At 45.6% G+C, this 14,930-nt stretch overlaps 2 protein-coding genes across 2 annotated transcripts in view; one reads left to right on the top strand and one right to left on the bottom strand.

Annotated features, from left to right (window-relative positions):
• The window catches only part of CMPK2 (cytidine/uridine monophosphate kinase 2), a 20,159-nt gene extending 18,385 nt beyond the window's left edge, over nt 1–1,774 (bottom strand). The window contains exon 1 of the mRNA XM_073336082.1: nt 831–1,774. Within this exon, the coding sequence (XP_073192183.1) occupies nt 831–1,499 (669 nt within the window). The 5' untranslated portion in view covers nt 1,500–1,774. The remainder of the gene's footprint in view (nt 1–830) is intronic.
• Nucleotides 1,417–14,930, top strand: RSAD2 (radical S-adenosyl methionine domain containing 2). Its single transcript, XM_073336083.1, has 6 exons — nt 1,417–6,478; nt 7,634–7,795; nt 8,197–8,426; nt 10,610–10,759; nt 11,699–11,731; nt 12,385–14,930. Exons 1-6 carry the CDS (start codon nt 6,148–6,150, stop codon nt 12,547–12,549), a joined length of 1,071 nt encoding a protein of 356 aa, XP_073192184.1. The 5' UTR covers nt 1,417–6,147; the 3' UTR covers nt 12,550–14,930.

The raw sequence follows: 14,930 nt of genomic DNA, 5'->3' as shown, positions 1-14,930 counted from the left end.
CCAGATGTGGTGATTCTGCTCCATCTCTTCTTAAAAATAGGGATATGTTTTCTAAAAAAGAAGATAGTAAGGAAAGGTGGAGTAAACTCCCCAGGTGTAAGGGCTGCTAAAGTTACTCTGAAAAAATTATCTGAAAGCAATGGAGCTAGCACTTTAGATAGGACTTCATTAATCATTTACTAAAAGTAACCTGTTTAGGTACATGCAACTTCTTATTACACTAAAGTACTTACAAGAAGAAGTATGGCTTATTGGATAGGGTACTGCGCTGGGACGCAGGAGACCTGGCTTTGTCATTGGTCTGCTGGGCGACCTTGGGCAGGTCACTTCACTATTCTGTGCCTCAGTTTCCCCTTCTGTAAAATGAGGATACTCACACACACCTCATTTGTAAAGCACTTTGAGATCGAGTGATGAAAAGTGCTATGCATTATGATTCCACAGCCTGCGGGCCGGTGCCTGATTTTATGTAAGCTGGTGTCATTCAGAAGTAACGTCTACTTAAGTCAGTACAACGACCCTGGGGTGTGAGTTCAGTTTCAGGGTAAGCATGCGCCTCTACACAAAAATTAAGACCCTGGGAAAGTAGGATGCAGCATCCTAGGTGAAGACGCGAATTGCTAAGCAGGCCCAGGGCGCCAGGGGTTAAGAAGGGAAAATATGGACCCGATCCCCCGCACTTGGGCCAATGTCAATACGGAGTTGCTACCAAAGGATTGCACGATGGGAAAGGACCAGGCGCACAGCCCATGGGGACCTGCCGCCAGGCTGAGCTCCCCAGTGCAGCTTCCTCCATTTCCCTCTGAACGGGCCCCTGCCCGGGATCTCACCTGCTCCACCACGCTGCGGGCGGCCTCCAGGGAGAGGAACACGGCGGCGTGGCGGAGGCCGGGCACTGCGGGGTGCAGCGGCGGCTCCTCGGCGGCCACCACTCGGGCTCTGCGGAGCAGGTCTCTGCCGCCCGCCCCTCGCAGGGCCCACAGGCACTGCCACAGCTCGCCCCGCTCGCCCGCCTCGTACACGCCCAGCGGCGGCGGCGGCGGCAGCGCGCCCTGGCCCCGCAGCAGTTCCTCCAGGGCGCGCTCGGTCTCCGCGCCTCCCTGCGGGTCCTGGATGAGGAAGCCCTTCTCCAGCGCAGCCTGCCCCCCGGGGGCGCTGTAGCAGAGGAGCCCCAGGACCCGGCACCTCGCGAGCGGCCCCTGCCTCAGCCTCTGCCGCAAACGCCGGTGCAGCCTGGCCGCCGGGACGCTAGGGGCGGCGGGGACGCAGAGGGAATAGCACCGCGCCGGAGCCGGCAGAAAGCAGCGGGGCAGGGGGCGGCCGCTGCCGCCTGCGCCCTCGCTGCCGCTGAGGGTGAAGCAGACCAGGTCCGCGCCGGGCCCCTCCACAGCGAAGCACGGTCGCGCCTGGGCGGAGCAGCCCGCGGGAGGCGCCGCCATGGCGGAGAGCGAGCGGGGCAGCAGCAGCGTGAGGCCGGCCAGGCGGCTGCGGCGGAGCATCCCGCGCTGAGCGCCCCGCGACAGCTACTCGGAGAAACGAAAGCGAGCGGGCGCCAAGGCCTCTCCGCCCCCTCCATGGCACCTGCGGGGGCAGGGAAACCCGATAAGGCGGCGCGGGGGGGAAACGAAAGCGAGCGGGTAGTTTGTTACCCGCCCAGCCCTCCAGCTGTCAGCAGGGCTTGTACTGGAGCTGAAAACCAAAGGTGCTGCTATCGTGTGGGCTGCGGGGCCAGCTTTTCTAGCCAGCAGCGGCAGCAGCTGGCTCTTCGCTCCTCTGCAGAGCAACCACTTCAGAGAAACCCAGCTCCCTTGCTGCTGCTGGGAAACCACACACAACTAGAAAAAAAAAGGGGGTGGGGGTGGGGGACGACTGGGAGGCTGTACGGATCTGTTTGCACATTAGGCGATGACAACATCTTTGAAAACAAGCAGTTGTGATGAAAGAAACGAAACTCGTCCAGGTTGCAAGGGATTGGGAGTCCCGTGTTGGCAGCGGGAGTGTTTATGTTCCCAGCTCAGAGGTCTGACTGCATTGGTTGCCAAGGTGCCCCGCCACACGCCCTTAACCATAGAATCATAGACGATTAGGCTTGGAAGAGACCTCAGGAGGTCATCTCCCCCAAGCCCCTGCTCAAAGCAGGACCAACACCCACTAAATCATCCCAGCCAGGGCTCTGTCAAGACAGGCTTTAAAAACCTCTAAGGATGGAGATTCCACCACTGCCCTAGGTAACCCATTGCAGTGTTTCACCACCCTCCCAGTGAAATAGTGTTTCCTAATATCCAGCCTAGAGCTCCCCCACTGCAACTTGAGACCATTGTTCTTTGTTGTGTCATCTACCACCACTGAGAACAGCTTAGCTCCATCCTCTGTGGAACCCCCCTTCAGGTAGTTGAAGGCTGCTGTCAAATCCCCCCTCACTCTTCTCTTCTGTAGAGTAAATAAGCCCAGTTCCCTCAGCCTCTCCTTGTAAGTCATCTGCCCCAGCCCCCTAATCATTTTTGTTGACTTCCGCTGGACTGTCTCCAATTTGTGCACATCCTTTCTGTAGTGGGGAGACCAAAACTGGATGCAGTACTCCAGATGTGACCTCACCAGCCGAATACAGGGGAATAATCACTTCCCTCGATGTGCTGGCAATGCGCCTACTAATACAGCCCATATGCCATTGGCCTTCTTGGCAACAAGGGTACACTGCTGACTCATATCCAGCTTCTCGTCCTCTGTAATCCCCAGGTTCTTTTCTGCAGAACTGCTGCTGAGCCAGTCAGTCCCCAGCCTATAGCGGTGCATGGGATCTTCCTTCCTAAGTGCAGTATAAAAATATTGCTAGAGCATGCAGAGGTGTAATCAGGAAGGCCAAGGCACAAATTGGAGTTACAGCTAGCAAGTAGGGTGACCAGACAGCAAGTGTGAAAAATCGGGATGGGGTGGGGGGTAATAGGAGCCTATATAAGAAAAAGACCCAAAAATCAGGACTGTCCCTATAAAAATGGGACATTTGGTCACCCTACTAGCAAGGGATGTGAAGGGTAACAAGAAGGGTTTCTACAAGTACGTTAGCAACAAGAAGAAGGTCAGGGAAAGTGTGGGATCCTTACTGAATGGGGGAGGCAACATAGTGACAGATGCTGTGGAAAAAGCTTAAGTACTCTGCTTTTTTTTGCCTCGGTTTTCACAGACAAGGGCAGGTCCCAGACTGCTGTACTGGGCAACACAGCATGGGGAGTAGGTGAGCAGCCCTCAGTGGTGAGAGAACAGGTTAAGAACTGTTTAGAAAAGCTGGACATGCACAAGTCCATGGGTCCAGATCTCATGCATCCAAGGTTGCTGAGGGAGTTGGCTGATGCAATTGCAGAGCCATTGGCCATTATCTTTGAAAATTTGTGGCGATCGGGGGAGGTCCTGGATGACTGGAGAAAGGCACTACTGCACTAATGCCAATATTTAAGAAGGGCTCTAGAGGCGATCCTGGCAATTACAGACTGGTAAGTCTAATGTCAGTACCGGGCAAATTAGTTGAAACAATAGTAAATAATAAAATTGTCAGACACATAGAAGAACATAAATTGTTGCGCAAAGGTCAACATGGTTTCTGTAAAGGGAGACCATGTCTTAACTAATCTATTAGAGTTCTTTGAGGGGGTCAACAAACATGTGGACAAGGGGAATCCAGTGGACATAGTGTACTTAGATTTACAGAAAGCCTTTGACAAGGTCTCTCACCAAAAGCTCTTACGTAAATTAAGTTGTCATGTGATAAGAGGGAAGATCCTTTCATGGATTGAGAACTGGTTAAAAGACAGGGAACAGAGGGTAGGAATAAATGGTACATTTTCAGAATGGAGAGGGCTAACTAGTGGTGTTCCCCAAGGGTCAGTCCTAGGACCAATCCTATTCAACCTATTCATAAATGATCTGGGGGAAAGGGGTAAACAGCGAGGTGGCAAAGTTTGCAGATGATACTAAACTGTTTTTCTCATAGGGATGTTATCTGGAACTGGTGGTAAGCCCACGTAGTCAGGAATGGAATGAGACATGGTCCATGAAATCCCTATCTTACACTGGTGTTTTTCTCTTTTGGAGCACTTAGGGAGTAAACTGCATTCACATATGTGGGTGCGCTGTTCATCAGGAGATGCCTCCCAAGCCACCTTTGCTGAGGCTGTAAGGCAGATCACTGGGTACACAATGCATGCATTATTCAAGTACCTTTTCTGGAACATATATTTACTTTCCAATTTTTTTTGTACACTCACCCACCTGCTTGAACATAGCCAGACTTGATCTGAGACACTTTGTGTGCAAGGGACTGATTCTTCCCCTGCAGGATATAAGTAACTTGTACTGAAGTCAATAGGGAGAGAATCAGGCCCCTGGTGTTTAACATTGTCAAAAGTCCAGGTAGTTTTATACTCTTTTTTTTTGAGCCTACACTAGAACGTTGTATGCAGAAAAAAGACTATTACAGTCGTTGCTTGCAAAAAACATTTTAGAGAAGTACATTATACACAAAAGTACACTTGTGTTTTTCCTGCATTGCTCATGCATTGGTGAATGTTTGAGCTGGAAGAATGTTTTGGTAACCAACATGCACATAGGTACACCAAATACCTTGTTTTGTTTACCAGATCCAATATCCAATACTGTTACTGCTGCTGTATATAACATTTGAAGTAGGATTTGCTGAGGTCAGGTATGCAAACTTGGATGTGGGTTTTGCTATGCTAGAGCTGTGAAGTATAGCCCTAGTAGGTAATTCTGGGTATGTGGTCCAAACCCATATTCAGAAAATGTATTGATGGTAAAAATGAAGAAAGCATTTGTAATTTTCATTTCACAAGCAGGGTGTAGAGAAGATTTTAGAAAATGAGAACATTTTGGCTAACTCTGACAGTCTTCTTATGGGACATTTGCATTTTTAAACTCCCTCCCTCCCCCACATCAGTGAGCCTTTGTTTCAAATAAACATTAAGTGCTAGTAGGTAATACAGCCCTGGAATTATTCATTGTCTGAACAAAATTAATCCACCATACTCCTAACCTTCTTATGTATCCCTCTGAAAATTGTTTGCAGTGTTGTTGTAGCTATCTTAGTCCCAGGACATTAGCCAGACAAGGTGGGTAAGGTAAGTTATTGGACCAACTTCTGTGTGAAAATGTTAGCTGAGAGAAAATATTGATGGCCTGGGAGCCATAAAGTGGTGTGGGAAATTAAACACTCTGGCCCCAAGCAGGGTGACTAGATAGCAAGTGAGAAAAAAGGGACACTTTTTTTTTTCCGGGGTGGGGGGGGGAGAGAATATTTGCATATATAAAACAAAGCCCCTAATATCTGGACATCCGGTCACCCTAACCCCAAGCCTCAGCTCGAGATTGGCACACAGGTTGGGAGGTAGGGTGACTAGAAATTTTGTGCCACTTCTCCAAGCTTGAGGCAACTCTGCCTTGGACTGGTCCTCTGAGGCTGTATTAATTTGTGCCAGCTGTGAGCACCCCTAGAGAGGGCCTTTATAACAGAAAATCCTCAGGCGGGGGGAGAGCAGGAGAGAGAGGAGCCCAGGCTAGAATGATTCTCCTTATGGGCCAGCAGCACAGCGCCCAGCTGTTTTAGAGGCCGAGGGCATCCCGCCCCTTATGGTCAGATGTGAAGACGCACACGCCTCAATCACACCTGCTGGCTGGACTGCGGTTTGCAGACACCCCCTGTGTCGCCTAAGGGATGCCCAGGGGGAGGGAGCATGTCCGATGCAATCAGGGGTGTAGGGTAGCTCTGCGGGAACCGCTCCGTTGGTGTGGATGGGAAGCAGGGCACTAACCAGCTGAAACCAGAAGTCGGGCATATTTCCCAAGCGCCTGTTTGGGAGCCAGGCACGGGCCTGAGCAGGGCCCCAAAGTGGGGAGGGGGATGCACAGCAGCGGGAACCAGGCAGGGAGTGGGGGTGGCCCATTGTAAACGGGCTCGCCGCGGGCTCCACACACCTCGCCTGCTGCCGCAACCTGGAGCCAAGTTTCGCTTCTCCATAAAGGAAACCGAAACTGCCCTTTCCTTTCCCCCAGCCAGCAGCGCCTGTCACATGCTCCCCGCTATTAAATGGAGCCCGCGCCTCTGCCCTGCGCCCCAGAGCGCTGCAGCTTCGCCGCGCCATGCACCTCGCCGAGATGCGCACCTTGCCCCAGGCGCTGGCGATGCTGCTCCGGGTCCTCCATGCGCAGCTGAGCGCCCTGTGGCTCTGCCTGGCGCCCTTCTCCTGCTGGCTCCGGGGGGCGCTGCTGCCCGGGAGGAGCCCCCCGCTGCTGGAGGAGAGCGCTGGGGAGCCGGATGGCGCCGAGGTGCCCACGGTTCCGACCAGCGTCAACTATCACTTCACCCGCCAGTGCAACTACCGTTGCGGCTTCTGCTTCCACACGGCCAAGACCTCCTTCGTGCTGCCCCTCGAGGAAGCCAGGAGGGGGCTGACCATGCTCAAGGAGGCGGGTGAGTCTGCCCCACTGCTGGCCCTGGGATCTTCGGGGTGAACTCCGCTGCTGGGACCGGGGCTGTAGACTCAGGGCATCCGCCCCCCGCCTGGCTGGGTCATCCAATTAGTGCAGCAAATACTCTGACATGGTCCAAATTCTGATTGATTGTTATTTTTAATTATTATTATTATTATTTATTTTAAATTTATTGTCCAAATGCTGAATTTCATGGGGAGGGGAATTGACAAAATTCCCCCTTTTTGATCAAGAATTTCCCCAATTCTCCCTCCCTCGGCACCTTTCTCCACTACCCCTGAATTAAAGCTGTGATCCAGACCTAAAGAAGCCCAGCAGAGTAGGTTCAGGCTCCAGTTCTCTCCTTATTCAGTCATGTGCTGAAAAAGTACTGGAAGTACAGTATATGGGACACATTTGGAGTAGTGCTGCTGTGTGGCATCTTCATAAAATGTAGCCAAAAGTTCTCCCTGGTAAAAAAACAATAAATCTCCTTTGCCATTTCAGACGAATATGTTTAGTTTTGGTTCAACTAGGAGGGAGCTCAGACAGCGCCTCAAAGTTAAAATCTAGTCGCTGCCTTAAATGTGAAAAGATACAAAAACCTGCAGTAGAGGCTGATATCATCTAAATGTGGGGACGCAAATCTGACTGGTAAAGGTCTGGCTTACAAGCAAAGAGGATTGATTATTATATTAGCCCACATTTTCAAAGCTTAAGTGCCTGAAGATAGCCTGCTAAATTAATAAATAAAGTATCTAAAAGTGGATATAGGAGTATCTTTTCAGATACCCAGGTTTGAAAATATTTGCCTTATAATTTTAATGATTTTTAAATATCTTCTGTACAATAATGTGCATGGTACTTTACATAGTGAATAGAGACAAGGGCTGAAAACTTCGCTCCATTGAAGTCAATGGGAATTTCATACATTTATGAAAATCGTAGCAAAACTTTAGCAGAAAAAGGGGTTTACCCTCTTCATACATTTTTGGAACAGTTTATTGAACTCAAGGGGAGTCTATGGACTGTGGCTCACCATTAGTATATCTGTGCAAATCATCTGTATTCTTCTGTGCATATGTTGTGAGAAAAAGTTCCCAAAACTTAAATTTATCCAATCTAAATAGTATTTCTCTTTTTTGTCAAATACTAGGTATGGAAAAAATAAACTTTTCAGGAGGAGAGCCATTTCTGCAAGAGAGAGGAGAATTTGTGGGCAAATTGGTCCAGTTTTGCAAGCAGGAACTAAAACTGTCAAGTGTCAGCATTGTGAGCAATGGCAGCATGATTAGAGAACGATGGTTCAAGCGTTACGGTAAGAAAGAACGATGTGTATGTTTAAAAAGATGCACGGGTTTCAGGAGTCTTCTCAATTCAACTTTATAGTAAGGTGTCTGTCTGTAGATATTTTTGTTAATAATACATTTACAGTAAACACAAACAAAACCAAATACTCTTATGTGTACTTTTAAATCAGAGGTATTTAGACTGACTTTAAAAACATTAGCTCAAGGCGTCCCCATGTCTGTGTAGAAAAGGGGTGTATCACCTTTGAGATGCTCTCCAGTCCTCCCGTGACCACATGGAATCCTTTTTGGTAGGGTTCCTCATGATGGGTTTTGAGGGTGTACTTGCAGGTGGAAGATGGCAGAGCTGGGCAGTTAATGACTCTTTACTACAGACATTGAATATTATTTAATGTTTTGTCTATTTCAGGTGACTACCTAGACATTCTTGCAGTTTCCTGTGATAGTTTTGATGAGGAAGTCAATGTTTTAATTGGCCGTGGACAAGGAAACAAGAACCACATTGAGAATCTCCAAAGACTGAGAAAGTGGTGCCGAGATTATGCTGTGGCTTTTAAATTAAATTCAGTAATTAATAGATTTAATGTTCATGAAGATATGAATGAACAGATTAAGGCACTAAATCCTGTCCGATGGAAGGTAAGCAAGAAATACAGGGCTACATGTTCTCTTCTCAGGGAAAGGGGAGAAGCAGGAAGGTAGGATTGCCAGGCGTCTGGTTTTCGACCGGAACGCCTGGTTGAAAAGGGACCCTGGCAGCTCCGGGTGCTGACTGCGCCTATAAAAGTCTGGTCAGTGGCGCAGCAGAGCTAAGGCAAGCTCCCTGCCTGTCCTGGCTCTGCATGGCTCCTAAAAGTGGCCACATGTCTGGCTCCTAGGCACAGGGATGTCCATGGGGGCTCCATGCGCTGCCCCAGCCTGGAGCGTCGGCGTCAGTTCCACAACTCCCATTGCCCAGAAACTGTGGACAATGGGACCTGTGGGGGCAGTACCTGCGGGCATGGGCAGGGAGCCGAGCTCCCGGCCCCTCCACCTAGGAGCCAGACATGCTGGCTGCTTACGGGAACCGCCTGAGGTAAGCGCCAGCCGGCCACAGCCTGCACCCTGAACCTCCTCCCACACCCCAGCTCCAGGTTGAAACCCCCTCTCATACCCCAAACCCTCTCCCACACCCCAACCCTCTGCCCTAGCCCTGAGCCCCCTCCTGTACCCCAATCCCCTCATCCCAGGCCCCACCCCCGAGCCCACACCCCCAGCCGGAGCCTTGAACCCCTCCCATACCCCAATCCCTTGCCCCAGCCTGGAGTCCCCTCCCATACTACAAACCTCTCGGCCCCAGCCCAGAGCCCCCTCCTGCACTCCAACCCCCTCATCCCTGGCCCCACCCCAGAGCCCACACCCCCTCACCCAAAACCCCTCCCCCAGCCCTGAGCCTCCTCTGATACTATGAACCCCTTGGCACCAGCTGGAGCCCTCACCCCCTCCCATTTCCTAATCCCTTGCCCAAGCCTGGAGTCCCTTCCCACACCCTGAACCCCACATTTCTGGCCTCACCCCAGAATCTGCACCCCCAGCTGGAGCCCTCACCCCTCCTGCACCCCAAACCTCTGCCCCAGCCCAGTGAAAATGAGTGAGGGTGGGGAAGAGCAAGCGATGCGGCGGGGGGTGGGGGGGGTAGAGTGAGCGGGGTCGGGACCTCAGAGAAGAGCGGGACAAGGGTTTTGTGCAATTAGAAAGTTGGCAACCCTCCAGGAAGGGGGCATGGTAGAACAGAGCTCTGCTATGACTGATCTTCCAGTTGGGTGAGATAGAGCTGTGGCTCTAATTTATGATGGCACTTAGTATCAGGGATCCATAACCAATTCCCAGACAGGCCACCTCCCTCACTGCATTTGAGTGACACTCAGATACAGTCGAGAATTTGCCCTTTCGTGTTATTTACAAGGAAATATTTTTTCACCATACAGAAGTCTGGTAATTTTGGGACATATAGGGAACATCGTGTTTTTTCATAGGGAAAAAAATTGAAAATGTCATATTACTTTGAAAAAAGGAAGAAGTCTGAATACACAATTATTATTAAGTATATTTTTCATTAGAAAAGTGTTAAATAGCTGTCCTAAGTAGTTTAAAATCTTGTAAGACTTGCATGCTTTTAAATGTTCAAAGATGCATGGAAGAGTCTTTCTCAATAGTTAGAGCCTGATCCTCCACTCTGTTACACTAGTTTGTAGCATTTTAATTCCATTGAAATAAATGTAATTGAACCAGCATAACACTGGTGTAACAGAGTGGGAGATCAAGCAGTTTGATCTCTAGGAAAAAAACTATGAGAGAAATTTTGGCCCCACTGAAGTCAATGGCAAAACTCCCATTTACTTTAGTGGGGCCAGGATTTCACCCTATTAGCGTCTATCATTTATGCTGGTTTTACACTCCATGGTATGCTGGTGTGGCTCCTTGACTTCACTGAAGATTCAGCCAGTTGAAACCACTGTGAAAAGAGAGACCCAGGCCCTCTCAGTCATGGTGGGGTTTATGTTTTGTTTTTTCCCATGGTAATTATGACAGATATACAACCTTCATCATGTAAAAGCAGCAAAGTATCCTGTAGCACCTTATAGACTAACAGTCGTATTGGCGCATAAGCTTTCGTGGGTGAATACCCACTTTGTCGGTATTCACCCACGAAAGCTTATGCTCCAATACGTCTGTTAGTGTATAAAGTGCCACAGGACTCTTAGTCTGGATCTTTAAAAGTGGCAAACACGGCTACCCCTCTGATACTTGACAACCTTCATCATATACTTTCTGTCTTTCAGGTATTCCAATGCCTGCTCATTGAAGGAGAGAATACAGGTGAAGGTGCACTGAGAGAAGCAGAGAAATTTATTATCAGCGATGAAGATTTTGAACGATTCCTAGATGGCCATAGAGAGCTCTCATGTTTAGTTCCAGAATCTAATCAGAAGGTAAAATTAAGCTATTCTTTGATAATTCTTTATTATCAGAAACTAGAAAATAGCATGATTGCTAATGCTTCACTTACTAATACTTACTTAGAGTTAGACAATATAATTCCTTTAGAAGCTGTTTTTTTTTATATTTGGAGAATTAAAAAAAAATCTATTCCATATGGAGTGAAAAGCACATAAAACTGGGATACTTACATTTGTGGAGCCCAATTCTGCCCCCATTGAAATCGGTGGGAATTTTGCAATTGATTTCTATGGTAGCTGGACCAGGCAATGTTGGTGGTACTAAGGTAGATGGGGGCATTCAAAATACCAGTAGAGTAACAGTAATAGGTTAGGTTTTCTAAGCAAAAACCTACGTAGTGAATTTAAATCAAAACAAAACAAAAAAAGACAGAATCTGGAGGAATTTAGTGCCAGATCACAACATATAAGGATGGTTACATTTTAATAGATAAGTTTTTTTTTAAATTCGGAGCCCAGTTTTCAAATGTGGGTGCCATAATGGGCCACATCCTTCCTTTTGAATTTCATAAAATCATTTAAACATGTAAAATGGATATTCCCTGTACATATCTAAGTGGTGATGTGAACGTTTAAGTAAAAGTGATTGGATATATTTTAAAAGCACCTGTATCCATTTGAGCACCCATGTTTCAATCTGATCCTTAAACCAAACAAAAAATGGTTGTCTAGCAACAATTTGTTCTTTCATAAAAAGCCACCTTCATGGTTCTCTATCTGCTGCTCACTAAGGGCATGATCCAAAGTTCATCGAAGTGCATGGAAAGACTCCAGCTGATTCCAAAGGACTTTGGATCAAGCCCTAAGGGAATGGATACTTATTATGCCTATACCTTATTTCTCCCTAACTTTCAGTAAAAACATAGATTTTAGTTTGTTTAGTAATTTATAGTTTTTTCTATGCTTTTACAGATGAGAGACTCATACCTCATTCTGGATGAATATGTAAGTTTTCATTTGCTACTTAATGAGTTAATATTTGTCTATCAGTTAATATGGGCTATGCTATTATTCATGGTTTAGCAGGCTAACCTACAATTATTTCAGTTTAATGTTTACCCCATACAGCACTTTCCACACGTTTCTGAAAGAGTGGCCTGCTACATGTGGATGCAAGGAAATTGCATTCATCATCATAAACATTTAGACAAGTCAAACACAGGACCTGATCCTGCAAATGGACCTGAGTGAGCAGCTTCACAAGTGCATAGGGGTCCACCTGCATGCAACCAATTGCAGGATCAGGATCATAGTTTACACATCTGTTATATTTGATCTTCACTGTGAAGTCCAATTTGCAGAACTAATTTGTATTGGAATGTGTATTCTTTACCTATATGTAAACTAAGCAGGATATTTTCTAACTCTCTTTGTACCATCTTTTAGGAGAAAAAAAAAGACCTGGTCCTGCAAAGATTTACTCACGTGCTTAACTTTACACTTGCGAGTAGTTTCATTGGCTTCAGTGGAATTACTCACATGCGCAGAGCTAACCATGTGCATGAGACTTCACAGGATTGGGGCTTAAGTTATTTAATTTTGTAGAAATACTCCACTTTTAGCCACTTTCTAATTTTCTTAATCTATGAATTTTCTAGATGCGTTTTCTGAACTGTAGAAATGGACGGAAAGAGCCTTCCAAATCTATTCTGGATGTAGGCATAGAACATGCTATAAAGTTCAGTGGATTTGATGAGAAGATGTTTCTGAGTCGAGGAGGAAAATATGTGTGGAGTAAAGCAGATATGAAGCTAGAATGGTGACTCAAAAGTACTTTTTTTATTGCACATGCGCTTTGTAGTACTATAGTAATAATAATAATAATTGTTTTTGACATAAGTATTGTATGTTTGTTTGTTATTTTTATGCTTTATATATATATGCCAAAGACCATTTTTAATTAAAAGTAGAGTAATGTTAATTGCAGAGAAAATATTGTATGTAACTTTAAATTTTAGCTTGCATAAAACTAATTTTTTTGAAATTTAGATTGTTTTTATCTACTCTGTACTCAGAGATTACTAAATAATGATTGAATTTAGATATGAGATGATCTCCCAAATCTAGTACTTACCTAATCTCTTAAAATTCTTAGACTACACCTTCCACTATGGTAAAATATATTGTAAAAATATAGGTAGTTCTAGGCATAAAGAGTATTGCATTAAATAAGAAAAAGGCATATAGGAAATAGTTTTAAAATAATAAATCAATGACCAAGAAAAACAAAAACAACAAATGGAACATCATAATATGCTTCTTTAATTACCAGTTAGGTAGATTTCTTACCATGAAGCTTGTTCTGCCTAGTTCTTAAGAAATAACAAGTTACAATTCCAGGCTATGTCACTGGGGGCAAATCAGTAGCTCTTTGAAGACAATGCTGACTTTTTCTTGAGTAAGAACTGTTGAATTGGGCTAGTTACCATAATATATGACTGAGGCATAGGCTAAAGTAAGTTAAATGGAAACCAGCGCCGAGTGAAACCTCCAATTTTCACTTTGCAAACATTTATTTGTGAAAGCGCATATTTCCTCCAGTATTTGTAAATGTCATGCAGAGTGCAGTTTTTGTGTTTACCAGAGAACACTACCTTTGTCAGGGGAGAATATGAAATTTTTCCCAAAACATAATCATGTTTTTACCCTTGATGGAAACTATTATTTCACTAGAAACTGACAGTGTTTCCCATGGGAAATAGCCTTTTGTTTTAACAAAAAGTATTCAAGGTGAAAACCAAATATTTTGCTTTTTACATGAATCCACTAAGATCTTACTTTTTAAATGATTTCCCCCTCACCCCATCCAGCTCTTCTGGGGGAGCTCTATTAGAGAGAGTGGACAGAATTCTGTAATGGCTGCCTTGTGTTAAAGACATGCTAGCATTATTAGCTGTATATTTTGATAAGCCAGGAAGTCGGAAACCACAAAGTTCACATACCATATGTCTTCATTTAGAAGCCAGCTTGGCTTAGTAATCACCCTTATTTAGTAGCTGCACCAATAACATACAAACTGTAAGTGAAACCAATTAAATTTAATAACAGCCACCTTTAATTTAAAGGAGTAGCATCAACTTGAAATACAGTAAACTCAAAAACACGAGTGAGAAGTAATTTCAGTTATTACACTTGTGCCTGAGCCCCGCTACAAACTGTTATGGTTTTACAGTTGTTTTTCTATTTTTTTTTTAATTCTCTTCTTTATTTTTTGTGTGAAAAACTCTACAAATGGGGAACTCACTGAGGACCCTATCCTGCAGACACTTATGTGTGAGTAACTTTACTCATTCAGATAGTCCCGTTGAACTTAGGCCTGGCCTTGGAATCTATGAAAGGGAGAAGTAATTAAATGTAATAGAAGCCACAGCTTCTAGATAGAGTTTTATGCTATTACGCCCTGCTGAAAAAATGGGAAAATACTTTTAAATAGTAATTCCTTAGGTCTGTATTTTATTGTCCTAACCATAATGACATAGAGCCCTTAAAGAACAAAAGAGTGCCGAGAGAATTCTGCAATCATTATGGTGTCTATACATAGATTTTTATTTTTAATTTTTTTTTCTCAAGGCATTTTAACTGCTCCAGATAGAATTAAAAAGCTTGATCCCACAATCTTTAGGCAAAATTCCCCATGACCTCAGTTGGAGTTTTCCCTGTGTAAAGAATGTGGGACAACACCCAAAGTATATACTTGTGTCCTTGAATATGATTTTTTCTTATGGCTAAAATCTTGGATCCAACATATATCCTCTGCAGCCAGGCTGTGAGCTGAGGAGTTGGAATTTTCTGTGATTGCTGGTCCAGCCCCAGCTTGAGGAATGGCTAGTGTATCCTTCAGAGTAGCAGCCGTGTTAGTCTGTATCCACAAAAAGAAAAGGAGTACTTGTGGCACCTTAGAGACTAGCAAATTTATCTGAGCGTAAGCTTTCGTGAGCTACAGTATCCTTGTATCATTAAATCCATCAGCCTACTGCTAACCCAAAATGCCTGCTGCATAGCAGCATGCAGGGAGCCTCCTCAGCTATGAGCCCCACACACAGAAGTATTCAATCCCTATGCAGGCTCTTTTAATCTTGCCACCCTTCCTGCTGCTCTGTCATTTGCACAAGAGAAATGCAACAGTTTTGCTACAGGAATAAAA

Source organism: Lepidochelys kempii, chromosome 3 (assembly GCF_965140265.1).
Source record: "Lepidochelys kempii isolate rLepKem1 chromosome 3, rLepKem1.hap2, whole genome shotgun sequence".
NCBI lineage: Eukaryota > Metazoa > Chordata > Testudines > Cheloniidae > Lepidochelys > Lepidochelys kempii.
The sequence above is the reverse complement of the archived record's forward strand: the minus strand, read 5'-3'. Positions and strand labels throughout refer to the sequence as shown.

Excerpts from the sequence above, each read along its gene's own strand:
- RSAD2 (XM_073336083.1), top strand. The coding sequence starts at position 6,148 with ATGCACCTCGCCGAGATGCGCACCTTGCCCCAGGCGCTGGCGATGCTG. Across the intron at positions 6,479-7,633 it reads GACCATGCTCAAGGAGGCGG|GTATGGAAAAAATAAACTTT; the intron begins GTGAGTCTGCCC and ends GTCAAATACTAG. Across the intron at positions 8,427-10,609 it reads TAAATCCTGTCCGATGGAAG|GTATTCCAATGCCTGCTCAT; the intron begins GTAAGCAAGAAA and ends TCTGTCTTTCAG.